The sequence below is a fragment of the Colletotrichum destructivum genome, chromosome 7 (genome assembly GCF_034447905.1).
Source record: "Colletotrichum destructivum chromosome 7, complete sequence".
Lineage (NCBI taxonomy): Eukaryota > Fungi > Ascomycota > Sordariomycetes > Glomerellales > Glomerellaceae > Colletotrichum > Colletotrichum destructivum.
This window is the reverse complement of record NC_085902.1, coordinates 268033-286541: the sequence shown is the minus strand read 5'-3', so window position 1 is coordinate 286541 and position 18509 is coordinate 268033. Positions and strand designations below refer to the sequence as shown.

General features: G+C 57.3%; 8 protein-coding genes across 8 annotated transcripts; 4 read left to right on the top strand and 4 right to left on the bottom strand.

The window, feature by feature from the left end:
- Positions 1-532: 532 nt before the first annotated feature.
- CDEST_10618 (Putative glycoside hydrolase, family 28, pectin lyase/virulence factor) lies at positions 533-2696 on the top strand. Its single transcript, XM_062926774.1, has 3 exons — positions 533-1267; positions 1378-1502; positions 1631-2696. The coding sequence occupies exons 1-3, from the start codon at positions 765-767 to the stop codon at positions 2404-2406; spliced, it is 1404 nt and encodes a 467-aa protein (XP_062782825.1). The 5' UTR covers positions 533-764; the 3' UTR covers positions 2407-2696.
- A 52-nt stretch (positions 2697-2748) lies between these two features.
- On the bottom strand, positions 2749-3417 carry CDEST_10617 (uncharacterized protein; the record flags this gene model as incomplete). The annotated part of the gene is made up of 1 exon (XM_062926773.1): positions 2749-3417. The coding sequence occupies one exon, from the start codon at positions 3415-3417 to the stop codon at positions 2749-2751; it is 669 nt and encodes a 222-aa protein (XP_062782824.1).
- Positions 3418-4081: 664 nt separating this feature from the next.
- On the bottom strand, positions 4082-4654 carry CDEST_10616 (uncharacterized protein). Its single transcript, XM_062926772.1, has one exon. It carries the CDS (start codon positions 4526-4528, stop codon positions 4340-4342), a length of 189 nt encoding a protein of 62 aa, XP_062782823.1. The 5' UTR covers positions 4529-4654; the 3' UTR covers positions 4082-4339.
- Positions 4655-5183: 529 nt separating this feature from the next.
- CDEST_10615 (uncharacterized protein) lies at positions 5184-8756 on the top strand (the record flags this gene model as incomplete). Its single annotated transcript, XM_062926771.1, has 4 exons — positions 5184-5416; positions 5513-7114; positions 7177-7439; positions 7529-8756. The coding sequence occupies 4 exons, from the start codon at positions 5184-5186 to the stop codon at positions 8032-8034; spliced, it is 2604 nt and encodes an 867-aa protein (XP_062782822.1). The 3' UTR covers positions 8035-8756.
- A 478-nt stretch (positions 8757-9234) lies between these two features.
- CDEST_10614 (Putative amidase signature domain-containing protein) lies at positions 9235-11155 on the bottom strand (the record flags this gene model as incomplete). Its single annotated transcript, XM_062926770.1, has 5 exons — positions 9235-9713; positions 9805-10444; positions 10510-10661; positions 10729-10863; positions 10921-11155. 5 exons carry the CDS (start codon positions 11153-11155, stop codon positions 9235-9237), a joined length of 1641 nt encoding a protein of 546 aa, XP_062782821.1.
- A 1046-nt stretch (positions 11156-12201) lies between these two features.
- On the top strand, positions 12202-13786 carry CDEST_10613 (Putative carbon-nitrogen hydrolase, nitrilase/Cyanide hydratase; the record flags this gene model as incomplete). Its single annotated transcript, XM_062926769.1, has 5 exons — positions 12202-12410; positions 12500-12839; positions 12923-12981; positions 13066-13495; positions 13613-13786. The coding sequence occupies 5 exons, from the start codon at positions 12202-12204 to the stop codon at positions 13784-13786; spliced, it is 1212 nt and encodes a 403-aa protein (XP_062782820.1).
- A 727-nt stretch (positions 13787-14513) lies between these two features.
- On the bottom strand, positions 14514-15862 carry CDEST_10612 (Putative short-chain dehydrogenase/reductase SDR, NAD(P)-binding domain superfamily). Its single transcript, XM_062926768.1, has 3 exons — positions 15219-15862; positions 14920-15142; positions 14514-14837 (listed from the first exon to the last, which is right to left on the bottom strand). The coding sequence occupies exons 1-3, from the start codon at positions 15768-15770 to the stop codon at positions 14662-14664; spliced, it is 951 nt and encodes a 316-aa protein (XP_062782819.1). The 5' UTR covers positions 15771-15862; the 3' UTR covers positions 14514-14661.
- Positions 15863-16543: 681 nt separating this feature from the next.
- Positions 16544-18046, top strand: CDEST_10611 (Putative zn(2)Cys(6) fungal-type DNA-binding domain-containing protein; the record flags this gene model as incomplete). The annotated part of the gene is made up of 1 exon (XM_062926767.1): positions 16544-18046. The coding sequence occupies one exon, from the start codon at positions 16544-16546 to the stop codon at positions 18044-18046; it is 1503 nt and encodes a 500-aa protein (XP_062782818.1).
- Positions 18047-18509: the final 463 nt, after the last annotated feature.

Here is an 18509-nt window from a genome sequence, read left to right as displayed (position 1 = left end):
CACAATCTCCGAATCCACTTCAGCTTGACTTGTGCCCCTCTCGGTCTCCGTCTCCTCCTACTTGACCTTACTTCCCTCGCCCGCGATATGGGGATCCAGCCGTTCCCCCCCAGAACGAGCCTGAACAGAGAATCTGGGGAGGGGCGGCGGCGGTCTGCTGATGACGCGGATGGACTGATGCGGAACCTGGACGAGAGGGAAAAGAGAGGGCGTGATAGGTGGAATGTTCCGTTTTGTTTCTCCTTCGTGCGGCGCGCCCCCTTGTCGTTTGTCCCCAGATGGCTGGGCGAAGCGAGACTAGCCCGTCATCTCTCCCCATCTCTCCCACCCCCCCCGGCTCCAGTTTGCTTATTCCCATGCCATGTTTACCCCGACTTTCAAAGATGCTGGAGCCGAAAGAGCTGTTGGGTGTGTTGGAGGAATTCCTGGGGAGTCGGAGAACGGAGACAGAAACAGATATGAGCGACGAAAAAGATGGCGGTGGCATAATAGCTGAGTGTGTGTGTGTGTGTGTGTGTCTTGGCGATGCAGGTCCATCGCCAAGAGACGCGAGTATATGAAGAGGCTCGCTCTCCAAGACTTCAGATGGATGGTCGATCACCTCCCTCCGAGCAGCAGCCAGCAGCCTCTTCTCTTGGCGACTCACTTGGCAGTACACACATACACATACACACACACCTCTCTCTCACTTGGCAAGCCAAACTCGTGTGTGACAAACCCTACCAAGCAAGAAACGCTCCCTCTCTCCCGTCAGTCTGCCAAGTATGAGAGTCGTCTCGTCCCTCCTCGCCGGCCTGGTGGCCGCCGCCGCCGGCGCCCTCGCCTTCTCGCCCGAGATCCCAGCCGGCGTGCCGCGCAACGTCCAGGAGTTCCGCGACAAGCACCCCTTTGAGAAGCGCGCCCCGGACTGCCACCGCAAGACCTTTACCCTCCGCGCCTCCGAGGACGACCTCGACGACGTCTCGGACGAGTTCCTCGAGGGCCTCAAGAAGGCCAACGGCGGCGGCACCCTCTACCTCCCGGCCAACCAGACCTTCATCATCGGCAAGCCGCTCGACCTGACGTGGCTCAACGACGTCCACGTCCACTGGGAGGGCGAGATCAAGTTCACCAACGACACCCCCTACTGGCAGGCCAACGCCTTCCGCCACCCCTTCCAGAACTCCATCATGTTCTGGAAGTGGGGTGGCAAGGACGTCAAGCTGTACGGCGAGGGCGTCCTCAACGGCAACGGCCAGCGCTGGTGGAACGAGTTTGCCGGTCTTGAGTACGTTCTGACAGCAAGTCATGGGGCTTCATAACCACATGAGCCTCTCCGAGTAACATCATACTGTTGTGTTGTTTTACCTTGTATCAACTAACAATGTCTGTGTAAAGGATCCTGGACCCGACAAACGCCTACCTCCGCCCCATCCTGTTCTATGCGGAGAACGCAACCGGCTTGGCCATCGAGGGCATTCATTTCAAGGACTCGCCCTGCTGGACGACCTTTATCGTCACTTGTGAGTTTACTTTTACCAATCATTTGAGAGAGTGAAAGAGAGAGAGATACACACAAAACCCAAACCCTCAACCATCAAAGCCCTAATTACACAACATATCTTGACTAACTCACCCCTCCCTCTTCCAGCCAAGGACATCTCCTTCACCGATGTCATCGTCACGGCAGAGACCAACAACCACACGGCCGAGCCCAAGAACACCGACTTCTTCGACTCGCTCAACGTCGAGGACGTCCGCGTCAAGCGCGCGTGGGTCAACATCGGCGACGACTGCTTCTCGCCCAAGTCCAACGCGACCAACATCCACGTCGACACCATGTACTGCAACGGCACCCACGGGCAGTCCATCGGGTCCCTCGGCCAGTACGCCGGCGAGAAGAGCTTCGTGCAGGACGTCGTCATCGAGAACGTCTGGATGCTCAACGGCCAGCACGGCGCCCGCCTCAAGACCTGGGCCGGCCCCAACATCGGCTACGGCTTCATCGACAACGTCACCTTCCGCAACTTCTGGCAGGCCAACAACGAGTACACGGCCTTCATCGACTCGTGCTACTTCAACATCAACGCCTCCACCTGCGCCGCCTACCCCTCGCGCATGAACATCAGCAACATCCTCTTTGAGAACTTCTCCGGCTACACGAGCGGCAAGTACGGCCGCGCCGTCGCCAAGCTGACGTGCTCGACCAACCCGAGCGCCGTCTGCGACAACATCCAGTTCCGCAACTTCAACATCACCACCCCCTGCGGCGGCGACCCCGTCATCCTCTGCGACGGCGTCAAGGGCGGCATCGGCATGCCCTGCATCCCCTCCAACAGCACCGAGGCCAAGGCCGCGCTGGCGGCCAAGTGCACGGCGCCGTTGGCCGTGGCCACGCCTTGGAAGGTCAGGCCTTTTGATAAGTAGTAGTCTGTAGATTGGGATGGTAGGGAGAGAGTGTTTGCCTTTTTGTGTTAGTGTGACAGAGAGAGAGAGAGAGAGTGTGTGTGTGTGTGTGAGGGCGTAAGTCGCCAAGCAAGCGACGAATTTGTTTGCTTACGGGTCAAGAAAACACAGACGTGGAATGGGCGACTTTTTTCTTTTGAAGACTTCTAAAGAAAAAAAGACAAGAAAAACGAGTAGATTCATGTAAATACTAAATAGCCCATGTGTATATATGTATATAACATCCAGACTATCGGTGTCAATCTGTTCATGATACTGAAGAACCTTCCCCCTCACAAACCATTACCACATCCCCAGCAACGTTTACAAAAAGGCAGCAACGGCAATGAAGCCAGCGGCAGCAACGGCAGCGGCCACCATGCCCGTCTCACGGGGTCCGGCGTTAGCAATGACCTGCGAGGGGCTGGGCCGCGGGTTGGTGCCGTTACCAGCCGCAGCGGGGCCGGTAGGGGAAGCGGAAGCGGAAGCGGACGCCGTCTCAGCCTTTCCGGTCGGCTTGGGCTCATAGTCGTCGTCGCCGCCGCCGCCCTCCGCTGTCGTCTTGGGGGACGAAGAGCCGGACGACGTGGCCGCAGAGGTAGCCCCGGTGACGGTGCAGATGGGGATGTCGATGGCGAGGTCGGTCAGGGTCGAGCACACGGACACGGCCGACTTGATGGAGGCCGAGTTGGCGTCGGCCCAGCTGAGAATGGCGGACGTGTAGCTGGCGTAGTCGGCGCTGATCTCGGCCGGGATGCTGAGGCTGCACGGGTTTGTCGGCAGCGGGGCCGTCACCTCGTACGAGAGGATCTTGGGCGGCGGCGTCGGCGCGTTGGCGTAGACGGTCGCGAGCGCGTTGAGGCACGGGTCGCCCAGGAGCTCGCCCGTCTGGCTGGGGAGCACGTCGCGGCGGATGCGCTCCGGTCTGATGTCGATGACGGCGGCCGCCGAGCCGGCGAGCGCGGCGGCGACAATGGCAGTCTTGGTGTACATGATGAACGAGAAAGTGTGGGAAAAGGGAGGGGGTGGTTCAGGAAGGCAAAGACCGCGAGAGGTTTTGGGTGGGAAAAAACGAGTGTGGTTGACTAGAAGTTGTCCAAGTGAGTGTGTGTGTGTGTGTGTGTGTGTGTGTGTGTGTGTGTGTGTTTGTGTGTGTTGTGAGCGAGTGTGTTGTAGCCTGAAGATCGGGGGATGCTTCTGGGAGTGCAACATGGCCTCCTTTTAAGATGCAACTGAGAGTTGCAACTACCAGGAACTACATGTGCCCCCCTGATCAGCAAGACGATGAAGCTTAATCTCAAGCATGATACTAACGACTTACTCGCCATTCGCTCTCGAGCTGGCCGCCGCCGCCTCGGAGGCCGTGCTGCACCTAGTTCCAAGCCACGTCTGCCATGGTCAAGTCACCCAGAGTCCGCCGAGATTTGCACGAGAACTTGTCTTGTGGGCGAACCGCTGTCAGAGCGGTGACTGCAGGCTCGACGGCGTACACTCGGACGGTGAAGGAACGTCAGCCACGACGTTTGGGTTCGGGGGGGATCTTCAGCCAAGGCAGAACCCTTTAATTCAAGAGAGGCGGACTTGGCGTTTTGCTAGGACCGTTGAATGAGACTGGAAGGGATCGAGAACCATGAGTCCCTCATCTCTGGCCGACCCCAGTCTCCCTCTTTTTCATCATCCAGTTGCCATGGTCTTTGATCACGGCCGAAAACACGAAGGCACACCGGTGACCATAATGTATGGAGAAGAGCAGAAGAGGATGATAATCACTTTAAAACATTACAGCCCTTGGTCCAAAAAGGCTTAGTGTCTTCTTCCCCCCATCGAGGAAACACCACCAATCCAGGGGAAGCGACGGTGTTAGTCGCTGGTGCTAAGACATAATTCTGTCTAGGACGGAACTAGACCGTCACACCTATCCCGAAGCACACGACTGGGAAATAACGAAGAGCAGTCGACGCCTGTGTTTCTTCCGCCACCTTGAATGGGCCGGCCTTGGGCGTTGGAGTAGCCACGCCGTCGAGGGCTCATTGCGAATAAAAAGGGGAGTGAGAGGATGGCTGGCCTCCCCGTCCGTTTCTGAATACGTGGAGTTTCCGCCCATCTCCGTGTGAAACAAAAATTGGAAATTGCTGTAAGTGTATCCGTATGATGACGTGATTTAGTCTCAGACCGTTGGACGGATGTGGCAGGCCAGGAGCGTAGGGCTGGGAGGGATTCTTATGTTGAGGAATGCTTGAACAAGTAGAATATAGGAGTAAAACAACTGCGATGGCCGGCTAGGTAATAAGAAGTCTGGCTGGAAATGCTTACTAAGGTTGTGGGTGAGCGAGCGCCCCAGGCCACGGTCAGCCACGCTCAGAGCAGCCACAATCACACAAGCCACGACCACACCAGCCACAGAAATATCAGCCATAAAGGGGCTGTGCAGGTCCCCTTCCTCTTTGCCCCCTGCGACAACAGACCGGCCTGCTCCCGGATACTTCCCGAAGGAACCAACTTTACGGCCAGTTCCCGTGCGATAGCCCCGAGAACAGTCAGATTCGGAGCGTCTGCTGAGCCTGCACGTGACGCAGTGCGCCCGTTGGTATCTCTTGCAACGGAAGTGGCCCGAGGGATCCTCCCGTGGCGTCGCGCGGCATCTTGTAGCAGCAACTCTCTGTGCTGTGGGTAGGAGACACAACCCGATATACACCCCTATGCCCGGATAGTAAGTAGTTGTTGTAATTACGTACAGTCTCGGCATCGTGCCGCGCAAGATGGGGGATGAAGAAGACCGCCAGGACGCCCTCCCCAACGACACGGCCAGCGGACGACGACGGCCTGCAAAGCGGAAACGGGTGGCACTGGCTTGCGAGACCTGCCGGGATCGCAAGATACGCTGCGATGGAGGGAAACCCGTGTGCCGCCAGTGCGCCAGACGCCGTGAAGTCCCTGTGAACTGCACCTATTCCGTCATCTCCAGCAGTGCCAAGCAGCTCAGCGAGCAGGAGTGAGTTCGCTCGTCTTTAGTCTTGGCTCGGATCCGAGGTCTCGCGTGTGTTTTGTGACTGACACTCTACCCTCTTGATTAACACCCTCTTGTCAGGTACATTGCTTCCCTCCAAAGTCAGATCCAACATCTCAACCACGTCATCCGCTCGCTCGGTGGTGGCTCAACACATCCACGCGATGGTGAATCACCTGCCCAGAGCGTGCCGCCGCAGCCCAGTAACCAGCCGTCCGCCTCGACGTTCGGCCATGACGTTCAACGTCGACCCGAGCTGTCCGGCATCGTGTCTTCTCCCACAGGAACGAGACAGCACCGTGGAAGTGGCGGCAGCGGCGGCGGTGAGAAGGCTGATGTGCCCTCGGGTGCCCTCCCCGACGAAGGCCCTAGCCTGGTCAATGCAATGGGGGCAAGTCTTTCATTGCGTAGCCCCGTCGCTTCAACATTGCAAGAGGAGTTCTACGGGCAATCATCGGTGCACTCCTTGCTGCAGCAGGTCCCAAACCCTGCAGGCCAGCGGGCTACTGCCAATGCCAATAATAACAGCACCAACAACACCAACAACACCATGGCCGGGTCTGGGCTGCTTTCCCCACGACAGCGACTACCATATCCCTCGGTCAGTCACAGAACTAATAATAACAATAACAGCCGGACATCGCAGGTCGAGCTTGTCGACTCGTTGCTCCAACCCCAGTACGCATTGCCTCCACGGCGGCTGGCGGACAATCTCCTTGACCTCTACTTTGACAATGTCTACATCTTCTACCCGTGGGTGCATGTGCCCACTTTCCGCTCCCGTTACGATGCACTGTGGACGCTGGATGGGCAGCAAGAGGACTCGCCCGAGGAGGCTACCGATGTTGGTCTGGGAGGCCACAAGTGTCCGCTTCCCGTCTTCTACTGTGCCCTCAATGCCATGTTCGCCCTGGGCTGCGAGTTTTCCCAGTCTCCCGACAAGCAGGCCGCTTCCGTCACCTTCTACGGACGGTTGAGGGAGCTGTTGCGGGACGAGCTACTTGATCACAGCAGCGTCTCTCACGTGCAAGTCCTGCTTCTCGTCAGCCACTATCTCCTCACCACCCGGTATCCGAATCGGTGTTACAACATGATCGGCATGGCCTCCCGCATGGCCGTGGGTCTGGGACTGCATCTGGAGAAGGCCAGCTCGGTTCCCTCCACTATAGCGACTCAGGTCCGCCGCCGCCTCTGGCACGGCTGTTTTCAGATGGAAATGTGGGTGTATTCCATCTCGAGCCAACGATGCTACAATCCCCTTGCGCGCGTGCTGCTGACCCTGATCCCTTCAAGGTTCGTGAGCATGACGCTGGGCCGGCCACCCGGCATCATGGTCAACGATGATGTTCCTCTGCCAGACGCCGTTGACGACGATTGCCTCCAAGGGAGTAACCCGGGACAGCCCGCACACCTTGTGTCCGAACTTCTCTTCAACGTGGAGAACATCAAGCTCACAAAGATACTTGGCATGATCCTGCGGCGTGTTTACCATCCGCCACCCCACGATGCCCCGTCGCGGCCCGACCCCTCCTCCAACGTGAGCACTCTGTTCCACCTCGACTCATTGCTGCAAGAGTGCAGAAACGCGGTTCCCGCCCCGCTAGACTGGGACCGTCGCCCAGAGACGCCGCTGTCTGGTAGATCTCGCGTCTTGCGCCGCCAAGCAAATGTCCTTCAAGCTAGGTGCGCTGCCCTCGCGTCTGTCCAGCCCGTTTGGGTCCGCTTACCTTGTATCGTGACCCTAGGTTGCTTCATTTACGAGTCTTGCTGTATCGGCCAAGCTTCACGGCATTTTGTGCTGCAGCTCGCCCCGTGCCCAGCCGCCGGGAGGCCGACCAGACATATCCTCCCGTCTTGGACGACACTCTGCCTGCGGAGAGTGAGCTTGCCGAGTCGTTCCGCGCGCAGTGCGCCGCCATCTGTGTCAAGAACGCCTGTGAGCTGGTCAGCTCGGTGGTGAGGGCCACGACGGAGGCCGCCACGGGAGCGTGGTGGTTCAGCCTGTTTTGTGAGCCTTGTCCTTGTCCCTTTCTCCTGGGAACACCCGCCCGGTCTCTGTGGTATCCGTGTCTAACCCTTTTGATTCAATGACAATAGATCTTGTCACCAGCGGAGTCATCATCATACTGGCCGAGTGCACGCAGCTTCAGAAGAAGGTATTCGACGAGGAAATGCTCGCGAGGGCCTGGGAGCAATGCAACAGTACTCTTCGATACTTCAGCTCGAGCCACGCGCGGGCGCGCGAGTACCTACAGTCCCTGCAAGTGCTACGCGATCGAGCTGTTTTGACCTACGGAAACCCTCCCGGCGACCTGGTCTCGGGCGCGGCCCCTGTGCAGCCCATAGACGAACAGCACGTCGGCCCTGTAGAGGCTGAGGCTCAAACCCAGGGGACCTACAGCGCGTATGAGGAGGACGTTCAGATATACACCGACGCTGCCTGCGGTACCGGCTTCTTCGAGCATGATTGGGGCGTGCCCTTCTTGTTCGAGGATTGGGTAGCTGAAGGCACCGGCGGTTCCTTTCTGCCGCCCAACGGGCTACGAGACGATGGCAGCGTTGACTTCACGGCCAGAGAACAGCATAGTGTTGGATCATCATGAAGAAGTCAGATTTGGTTCAAGTGTCCGAAAACAGGACTCCCTCTCATAAAACCCTGCCCTGCTCATGTTGCCATTTCAGTAAGGCGAAAAGCGCGGAGCCGTAACCTGCGCTGTCTCAACAACCTTTGCGGAAGAGGACGCGCCAGAACTGGCTTGTATTTCACGCTCCAGGCATACTTGTCAAGAATGGGTGTATCGGACTTCTGCCGCAACTCGTCCTTGTGGTCATCTTTGAGTTGATCTCTTAACTTTGAGTTGATTTCCGTAGGTCGTTGCGGCCCAGAGCACTGTCGGTGTACCCAACAGCAACTTGAACAACACTCTTGCCGTTTTGCAGACTGATGTTCAAGAGTCAGGGCGAGCCAGAACCTGACTTCCCTCGGTGAGCCGAGCGGTGAGGAGCGGTGACTCGAGAACATCGAAGGTGGATTAAGGATTGCGGGTGTCCGACACGTCGTAGTGGCGGTAATCGACCATCAGTTTCTCCTCATGCTGGAGCATATCTTCGTCTTTGCACGGGTAGTTCGGAGACAGGGTTATCCTAGTCCCCCCCCCCCGGGGGCCAGGATGGATAAGATCAGTCTTCCGGAGGGGCTTATGTCTTCAACATCCACTCTTTAAAGCGTAGTTAAGGATCCATGCAAAGTGACACCGCCACCCCGAGCCAGGGCCTCTTAGGCGTCGGGCCCGCGAGCGCATCTTGGCCTTACAAATCCGATTCCGAGCCTACGAAACGCTGAAGCGACATCATTGGCATTTAGTCTTAGAGATAAGAGTCAAAGATAAGAGAATGACTCGGGCTGGGGAACAGTTTCCTCCAGCAAATGGAAGACGTTGACAATATCGAGAAAGACCATTGTAGAGCTGGTTGGGTGGTTGGGAAGACGTGGGACACATTTCACGCCAAGTGCTTCAAGACTTTTCTATGGTGATATTATCATAAGCAAAGGCTTATTAAGGAGGAATCGTAGCTGAAGGGAGAATCAAGAAACCAGCAGGTGATTATGAAACCTTGTCTTTGTTAAGACAGGTGTAGCCTTTCAGAGGTTTCCTTTAGTTAGATATCGGCAAGCTTCTCACCACCTTTGGCACACCCTTTATAGCTTTGCGTAACTGATGGCACTATCTAATCTCTATGTTGATCCAGAGACTGTGATATGTAGACTGAAACGGCATATAAACTTTGGGTTGTGTCGTATCCTACTTCAACAGGGACGGAACCTGGCGGGGAGGGAAGTGAGCCTCGTAGGCGGACATTGCTCGGATCACAGACCCCTCGTCGTATCTCTTCCCGATGAACGCTATCCCAAAGGGGAGTCCAATGTCGTCGTATCCGAGAGGTGCCGTTCCGACGGGAAGACGGCAGACGGCCCCCATACGCGAGGCGTCAAAGTCGGTCGGGATCGCAATCACGTCAAGGTTGTACTTTTCAAACAGGACGGCCGGGCCCTCCTCGTGCAGGCGCTCTTGCGTCTGCTTGGCCAGCCAGTATTCCCCAGAAGTCCCCCTATCGCCGACCTGATCGGCCGCCACGAACGTGGGGAAGCAGCACTTGTCTTCCGGGTACTCCTCTGCGAAGTAGCGGGCGCCTGCGTTGATGATGTCCTCCAGGCTCTCGATTGTCGAGTTTCGACGACGCGTTCGGAGGTAAGCCGCGAGGTCCGCCTTTACGTCGTACTCTGGGAGAACCAGCCGTGTCAACAGAGAGCAGGGGGATGGGGGGCCTCTTCTGAGCCGTGACGGAATGGAAGCCCAATGTCCAAAACTCACGTATCAAGATGGTTCCGTTATTGGCTCGCTGAGCGGCGCCGACGAATGTGTAGTTCCACTGCTCAGGGTGCGGCAGTGGCGTCTCCAAGACGGTCGCTCCGAGGGAGGAGAACTGCGTCAGTGCCTTGTCAAACGCCTCGACAATCGCAATTTCTCTCGTGGTTTCGTTACGGAAGAACGGGTCTCGGATAATGCCGACACGCAGCCCCGAGAATCCATCCGGTTGGAGGAACTGCGTGTAGTTCTCCGGGCGAGACTCCTGGGCGGGCCCGGTGTACGGGTCGTCACGGTCGAAAGCGGCCATGATGTCGAGGCTCACGGCAACATCCCACGCACTCTTGCCCATTGGCCCTGTGGTATCCACGGACGAGGAGATTGGGACAACGCCGGTTCGACTCGTCATGCCGGTGGACGGCCGAAGCCCGAAGAGGGCGCCTCTGCCGGACGGTCCGACGATGCTTCCTTCGGTATCCGAGCCCAGGGCAAGCGGGGCAAAGCCGGCGGAGACCCCGGCCCCGGAGCCGGAAGAGCTGCCTCCCGGATCTCCTCCAGCGGCGAAACCACCTCGCACGTAGGGCGACGAGACCTGGCCCCCTCTCGGACTCCAAGCAGACGCATCCACTCCGGATATGCCCGACCACTAGAAAGGATTAGTCGGTGACTCTCCCCGAACAAGATACAAGTTAGGGATCACGGCTTAATTACCACCATGAGACTGCTTTTGGCGAGGATGATAGCTCCAGCGTCACGGAGCCTCTTGACAACGAAAGCGTCGCCCACCACGTCGCCGGCAGCATGATATAAGATGAAGGATCCCGCAGTGGTATTCATCCCCAGCTCCACGTCTGTGTCGTAATCTATTGTAGCACGATGTCAGCCAGACATGCCAGCACCCGCAGTACGTCAGGGTTATGCAAGACTCACTGTCCTTGATTATGATCGGAACGCCATGCAGCGGGCTCCTGACGATGCCGGCAGCCCTTTCCGCGTCGAGAGCTGTGGCGATAGCATAGACGTTCTCGAACGGAGCGGACTCGATGATGGCGTTCAAGTGCAGCCCTGCGACGTAACGTACGTGTCAGCTAAGCGGATTTCACGGGTGCTCTCGTGGCGGACCAACTGCGCCCTCCCTACCTTTGTGGTTGTGGGCTTCGATGCGCGCCAGGTATGCCTTGACAAGCGCCCCGGATGTGACTTTGCCCGATGCCAACGCGTCGGAAACATCTTTGGCAGATGCCTCGAGAAGGTTGAGGGAGCCGAGCGTCGTGGGATAATAAGACGTGGCGTTGCCGTCAAAGTGAACTCCGGCAGCAAGGGCACTTACACCCACGAGGATGCTGATCAACTTCATGCTGTCTATAGTTATCTGTTGGCTAGATAACGGTTGACGACAACAAATTGGCGTGTGTCCCGGGGACCTTTACTGTTTGGTGCTTGGATGGCGAACTTTTGAAGACATCCAAACCAACACGAAAGTCCGGCCGAACGTATCTGCTTTGGATTTCATGTTTGGAAACCGGCTGCCGCGATGCAATAATCCCTACTATCTATCTCGATCTCAAATTTGTCGATACGCTTCGTCATATCGGCTGCCGCTCGTTGCTATCTCTTTACTGCACTTCATGCCCTCAACCAGTGCCACGCCAGGTCAAGTTGCTGGAGAATGTTCACACAACCCACGAAATATCCTGCGATAAGCACCCCCCTAGCGCCACTTACAACGCTGGGGTCCGCCTCGGGAACTTCCCGGGCCACAGTTCAAACCCCGATCGTGGGGTGTGTGGGCTAGATCTTGGCGTGGGGACGACGCAGTCTAATTAGTCAAAGTCAGAGGTATCGGGAACGACCCGAAGTCCCTCGACCTCTGGAAACGTGATGACCTCCAGTCCAGCGTCCCGAACCCCGACAGACCCCTAGCTAGCCATTGCTGTGGCGTCGGTGTTTGTTACCAGCGAGGATCTCGTTGATTTGTGTATCGCGGTGCAACATCAATCTACTTCCTAGATAGTTACGTAAATATCACTGACGCGTATCACTGCTTCAGTATCTGAGGCTATCTCTACGTGGCTGGGATGGTTGATGACGCCTTCCTAGACCCCTGCCTACGCTGGCAATTTCGAAGATTGGGAGACTGGGTCAGCTCAAGGCAGATCAACTCGTGCAGTATCGTTGGCTCCTCACACGACGTCGATGAATCCACCGAGATGGTCGATGGAGACATGGCGGCTTGGGCGTCCTTAAAAAGCGGTGCTGATACTCTGCGTCTCCTCTCATTGTGTAGACAGAATCATCTCGACTTCACATCGTTTCCCGGGCCCTTCGGTGACAGTTCCTTAGACCAGCTTCTTCCCTAAGAACGAGATTTCCGTCTCCAGTCCAACCTCCGCAGTCAACATCATGGCGGCTCGCACCTTTGACAAGTCCAACATCACTCTGTCCGCCGTGGTCGCGGCCCCTGCAGGATGGCCACTGCCCGTGGGCAACAAGAACTGGACCGATGGCCATTTTGACCTGAAGGCGACCGTCGAATACGGCACCAAGTTGATCGCCGAGGCGCGCGGAAACGGGGCCGACCTCGTGGCTTTCCCTGAGCTCTGGTTCCCTGGGTAAGTAATGCGCCGCTACCATCTAAGCATCGTCCATGCCAAATACATCCCCAAAATGAACCTTCAAAAGTCGCTTACGGTTGCGCCAGGTATCCCAAGTCTCTTGAAGCCAAGTGGATGTTTCCCCTTGTCGAGGAGTACGTCGCCAACTCCTTGGTGGTCGACTCCGACGAGTGGAAGGCCTTGCGAGACGCCGCTCGCGAGAATGCCATCTACGTCTCCTTCGGCTTCAGCGAACGCGCGGGAGACTTCATTTACATGTCCCAGGCGCTCCTCGGCCCCGAGGGCGAGGTGCTCATCAACCGTCGCAAGCTTAGGCCATCCGGCACGGAGAGGGGACTCTGGTCCGACGGCAGCGATGACGGGCTGATGGTGGTCGACACCAAGATCGGGCGCGTCGGTATGCTGCAGTGCTGGGAACATCTTCGCGTGGGTTTCCTTGGCTATCCGAAAAGGAGATGCCCCCCCCCCCGTTGTCTTGACGCGCGTAACAGCTGACGATGAGATGACAGCCCACCATGACCTTCAACATACAGGCCCAGCTACCGAACATCCATGTCGGCGCATGGCCGTAAGTCTCGTCGTCCATTTCTCCTTCTCTTACCTCTTTCTTTACCAAAAGGGCCTGCTGTGCTGGGTGCTAACAGCGACGCAGTTACAATCAGAACCCCGGAACTGCTGATGTCGAAAACTGGGAGGACGTCGACGTCGCCTATTCGGCTCTTCGTCTCATGTCAATCTTGACCAACGCAGTGACGGTGACGCCCAGCATCGGGTACGGCTTCATCAACCAGTTCACCACCCTCCTCGCCCATTCAAACTCCAACACCACCGCGCACCCCAACGACGACCAAGACTACGCTCCTCTCATCTACTCTTCCGTCAACGGATCGAGTTGGTCGAATCAGTCCTACGACATCGACGGAGAAGTATCATGGGGCACGCTCAAGCAAATTGAGGATGGCTTCCCCGAGTACATCCCCAAGGTCTGCTCCCCCCTCCTAACCCTTTCCACGTACCCAACGACGGGCGAGCCGCTAACCACATCATCTCCAGGAGAACGGCAGCTTCGTCGCTTTCAGACAGTATTCAACTGATGCGATAATTGAGAATTTACTGTGTGTTCCCCCTTCAAAAGGAGCGTTAGCCACCTCGTACCGGACCCAAGCTGACATTTGGACAGTTCCGGCAATGCCAGCGAGACGGTTGAGCCTCCCTCCACCTCCGTCGCTACAGGAACGCTCCTTGTCACCGCTACATCCGTACCCACGGGGACCATCTCGAGTGGCGCGGCGAGTGCGGGAATGCCCGCAGCAGCGCCGGCTGTGCTACAGCTCGCAGCGGCACTGGTGACCGTTGTATGCTACCTCTGGTAATGCACTACAACTGGGTGAGGCTGGGCCTCTGGAAACGCAATTCACTTAGTTTTGTTACTCTCTTGTAGGGTAGGGTCTGAGGTCTCTTCTGGGAGCCTTCTATCCCTCAGCGTCTCCTACTGAGTTTCTTCCTTGCTGCGGCTGTGGCTTGACGGGAGGCTAGGAAAAGGCCAAAAGCCGCAAGTGCTGACCATGGCCGAACTCTTTGTTGAAGCAAGCTTTATCGAATTCCTACCTTTATTTACGGAACGCGGCAAACAACTATGTGTGTAAGAAACAGCACAGTAAACCCAAACTAGGGCGGTGTTTACCAGTGTTACAAGGGAGTTCGATGTTGGGGTTGCAAAACGCATAATGGTTACTCATAGAAGAAGGGACGACATGTTTGCTCACGAATCAATTTTTAAAAAAAAAACAGAATCAGAGCCAATTTAGTTGATAAAACATCTACAATAGAAATTAATTAGTTCACCTACTTATTACTTCAACTCAATTACTAGGAAAGATGAGAATTCTTACGTAGTTTAGCAGCTGACAGAACTGCTCTTATGTTTTCGTTACACATGTCAATCATCTAGACTCACGTAATAATTTGAAAAGTGCTCTATGACTTGCTCGTTCGACCAAGATGCTCACTGTCCTCTGGGTTGAAGCAAAGATATTATGCAAACAAACGGGACAAAGCATTGTAGCTCACAGACTAGCCAAAGATCTCAAAACAGTTTATGTCGGTAGCATAGTGTAATAATAGAAACCCAAATCCAGTCAACTTGTTGCACTTTTCGTGACTACTTATATCCAACGTACCACTCCCTGCGAACGTTATACCAACCAGGTCACCTTGCGATACACTGTGGTTCCAGCACACCAGATGCTTACTCTTGAAGTCCGACAACACCCACCTTGAGGTAGTGGTCGTTCTTCCGGATCTTCTCCCCGATTTCGCCCGTTTTCAGCTCCTCGACGTCCCACTTGGCCCAGACGAAACGGCCGTGCAAAAAGCGCGCCTCCTCAGACGCGGCCCAGACCGCAAAGTTCCCGCCCAGGCTCGCTACAAAGCACCAGGATTGTTAGCATGAGGTCGAAACTGAACCAGACTGCTTTCATTTTTCTCTGAGAGAGAGAGGGCGTACCAGTGTCAAACGGATAGAAATCCTCAGGGATGCCCGCGTTGATGAAGGCCGAGGTCCGCACCACCCCCGGATGGAAGTTGACGACCTGCATCTCCTCCGGCGGCGTGTCCTTGGCGATCAGCTGGATCAGAATCGTCCCGGCGTTCTTGCTGGCGCTGTAGGCCGGCCACGGGCCTGATTTGGTGAAGTTATGGGTGGCCTCGGTGGACACGTTGACGAGGAACTGCGGGGCGAATGGTTAGTATTGTGTTGCTGCCGGGGCATTGCCCCTCCCCTGTTAGATAGATAGAAAGCCGCACCTTTTGACGACCACCGCCGTTCTTCTGCTTGTAGAACCTCTCCGTGAGGTCCAGCAGCGAGCGGACGTTCATGGTGTAGGAGCTCCACACATCGTCCCTCCCAAGCGCCAGGATGGCACCGCCGGTCGAGATCTTGGCGGCGTTGAGGACGAGGACGTCGATGACGGTGCCGTCCTCCTCGAAACCCTTCCACAGCTTCTCGGTGTCGGCGAGGTCGTCCACGTCGCTCGAGAGCCCGTCGAACTGGACCTTGGGATACTCCTTCCGGAGGTCCGATACGGCCTCCTCGACCAGGTTCTGGCGGCGGCCGAGGATGATGACCCGCTTGGCCCCGGCCTGGCTGAAGCCCTTGGCGATGGCGAAGCCAATGCCAATGGAGCCGCCGGTGATGAGGACGGTGCGGCCGGCCTGGGAGAGCTCGGGGCGGGAGGGGGAGATGGTTGGGTACGGCTCTCTGTGGATCGTCTTTGTGAAGGTGATTCCTGTCTCAAAGGGGGAGGTCGACTTCAAGGCGGCTTCGGCGGCGGCGGCGGCGGCGATGGCTGCGTCCATGGCGAACGTTTGGGCGGGGGGAAGTTGTGTAAGTGTTCTGCTTGAGATGGAAGGGACTTGTAATGCTTTCAAAGGCAAAGAGCTGGATGTCACTTTTTTCGTCTGGTGATTGATGAAGAAGATGTTGGTGCTGTAATTCCTTTTCTCAAACATTCAACGAATAGTCCATTCTCTTATACTTCTTCTGCCCAACGGCCCGGGACGTGAAAACGTTATGCGGGTGTATAAGCACCAGGCGAAGGCGTAATCAATGTTTTGTCATTGATTCACCGGTTCGGTAAGCAGAATAGAGAGACGTTTCCCCTGCGGTGATCCTAACACTACTACTACTACGGTTGTGTCATGCCCCGCAAGAAACCCGATCGACGTTCCGCTGCGGCAGCCCGCAAGCCTCCCGCAAGTCTTCCGCCCGAAACCCGCAAAACACCCGCAAGGACCCGCCCGCACCGGATCGGTCTGTGTGGGGCCGGCTTGCTTACACCCACCGCCGCGCCCGCATAATCTCACGGCTGACAAATGTCATCAACCTACATCCTACGACACCACCACCTCCAGCAGGAATCCTTCGTTCGGTTCTCGCTTTGTGTGATTGGTCCTCCCCGTCGCTTGCTTCGATAACGTCAACGTTGGCTGGATTTCCAACGTCACTCGATGACAAATTCCGGCAAGCATACGACGACAGACACTCACTCATCCACAAGCACAGACTGAGACACCCGCACGCAGTGTTCCGCACCAGCTTATCGTGGCCCAAGACAGACTCCAGGGAAAACATGGCTCGGCTCGACAAGCAGAAGGCCTGCCTAGCCTGCACGGAGTCCAAACGCCGTTGCGACAAGAGGCTCCCGATGTGTACCCGCTGCGATGACAGGGATGTGGACTGCCAGTACCCCGTCACAAAGAGACGTCGCCCTCTCCATCACGACAGGCCATTCCTTGATACCCCTACGCAGCAGCAGCAACATCAATCCAACGATGCCACCACGATGGCCGATGCCCTGGAATTCGATGCCGGGTCTCTCGCCGCCGGGATCTGGGGGAGCATGCCCTGGTTGAACCTGGACTTCACGTCCACGACCACCCTCGGCCTTCAACCCGCGTCGTCGTCGTCGGGCCTCACCGGACCGTCGCCCGCACCCGCCAGACACCCGCCGCCGCAGGAATCCTCCGAATCCTCCCGGCAGACACACAACAACAACAACAAACCGCAGCACAGCCAGCCGACCGCGGCCGAGACCTCCCTCGCCGAGAGCAGGTGGTTCCTCGCCCCCTCCAGCTGGCGCATCGAACACTGGCCCGTCCCGGCCCACGACGCCTACCCGGCCGCCGTCATGACCAACTTCAACCGTGGCCTGCAGGCCTGGGTCCGCCGCTGGGCCACGCAGGGCCACAACCCCTTCATCCACCGCGCCCTCTACGCCGAGGGCGGCCACTTCCCCGCCTGCGTCCAGGACGCCTTCACCACCGCCGCCGCCTGCCACCACAAGACGCCCCAGAACGAGGCTTTTGTCCACCGTATCCTCGACGAGCGCGCCGCCGCCCTCGTCGCCGCCGGCGCCGCCAACCCCCCCATGCCGCTCGAGACGCGCGACCACCTCGCCCGCGTCCACGCGCTGCACGTCTACACCGTCCTCCGCCTCTACGACGGCGACGTCAGCCAGCGCGCCGCCGCCGAGTCCCACCTCCCCGTCCTCGACCTCTGGAGCAGACAGCTCTGGGACTCCGCCATCGCGGACGTGACCACTCTCGCGCGCGGCTGGATGCCCGCTCACTCCAATTTTTGTCCCAGCAACCCCACCTCCTCGGCCTCGTTCTCACCCCCCGCCGCCGACGCCGCAAGGACCGAGACTGCCGGTCTGGAGAGCACGTACGAGTCGGACCTCGTAGCCTGGAACCTCTGGGTGCTCTCCGAGTCCATCCGGCGCACCTGGATCGTCGTCGGCTGCACCATCGGCGTCTACAAAGCCCTCAAGGGCCAGTGGGGCGTGTGCCCCGGCGGCTCCCTCTTCACCGCCCGCGCCGGCCTGTGGGACGCGCCCTCGGCCCCGCGGTGGGCGGCGCTCCGACGCGACCTTGCTGCCGGTGCCGGCGACGGACTCGGCGACGGCGACTTCTTCGTGCAGTCGGGGGACGGGGAGAGGATATTCCGCAACGCGGCGGCCGCCGAGGTGGACGAGTTCGCGAGGCACCTGTTCACGTGCATCTGGGGGCTCGACCGGCTCGAGGACTGGGCTTTGAGGACGGCTTCCAAGGGCGAGGTCAACTTGGTGTATTGACGACCCAACCTGGTGAGGAGTCCGGAGAGGTGACAGTGTGTGTAAGTGGCTTTGCTAAAAGTCCCACGCGATACTCTCCCTCCACATGTGCAGTCTCCATAGCAAGCATCATCTCCCCTTCGGAGAACCAGCGTTTGGCTTTCAAGCACATGCGACGTCTTAGACTTGGAGAAAGAGGGCGGGAGTGCCGTGGTCGTGAATACATCAAGCACCAAGCTCATCCAAGAAGCAATGGGGAGGAAAGGCCGTCTAGAAAAGTGAAAACGCCGTCAGTGTAGTTTCTTTATGTCACTTCGCATAGCTGTCGATCCTTTCTTGGAGTTCAAATATACCAGACAAAAGGCAGTAAGTTGGGACTTGAACAAAATTATTCTATGGAAACGGAAGCTATACATCGAATCAACGAGGTACGACAAATAGACAACTAGGCTCTCGCTTAGAATTGATCGTCACTGAAGGAATC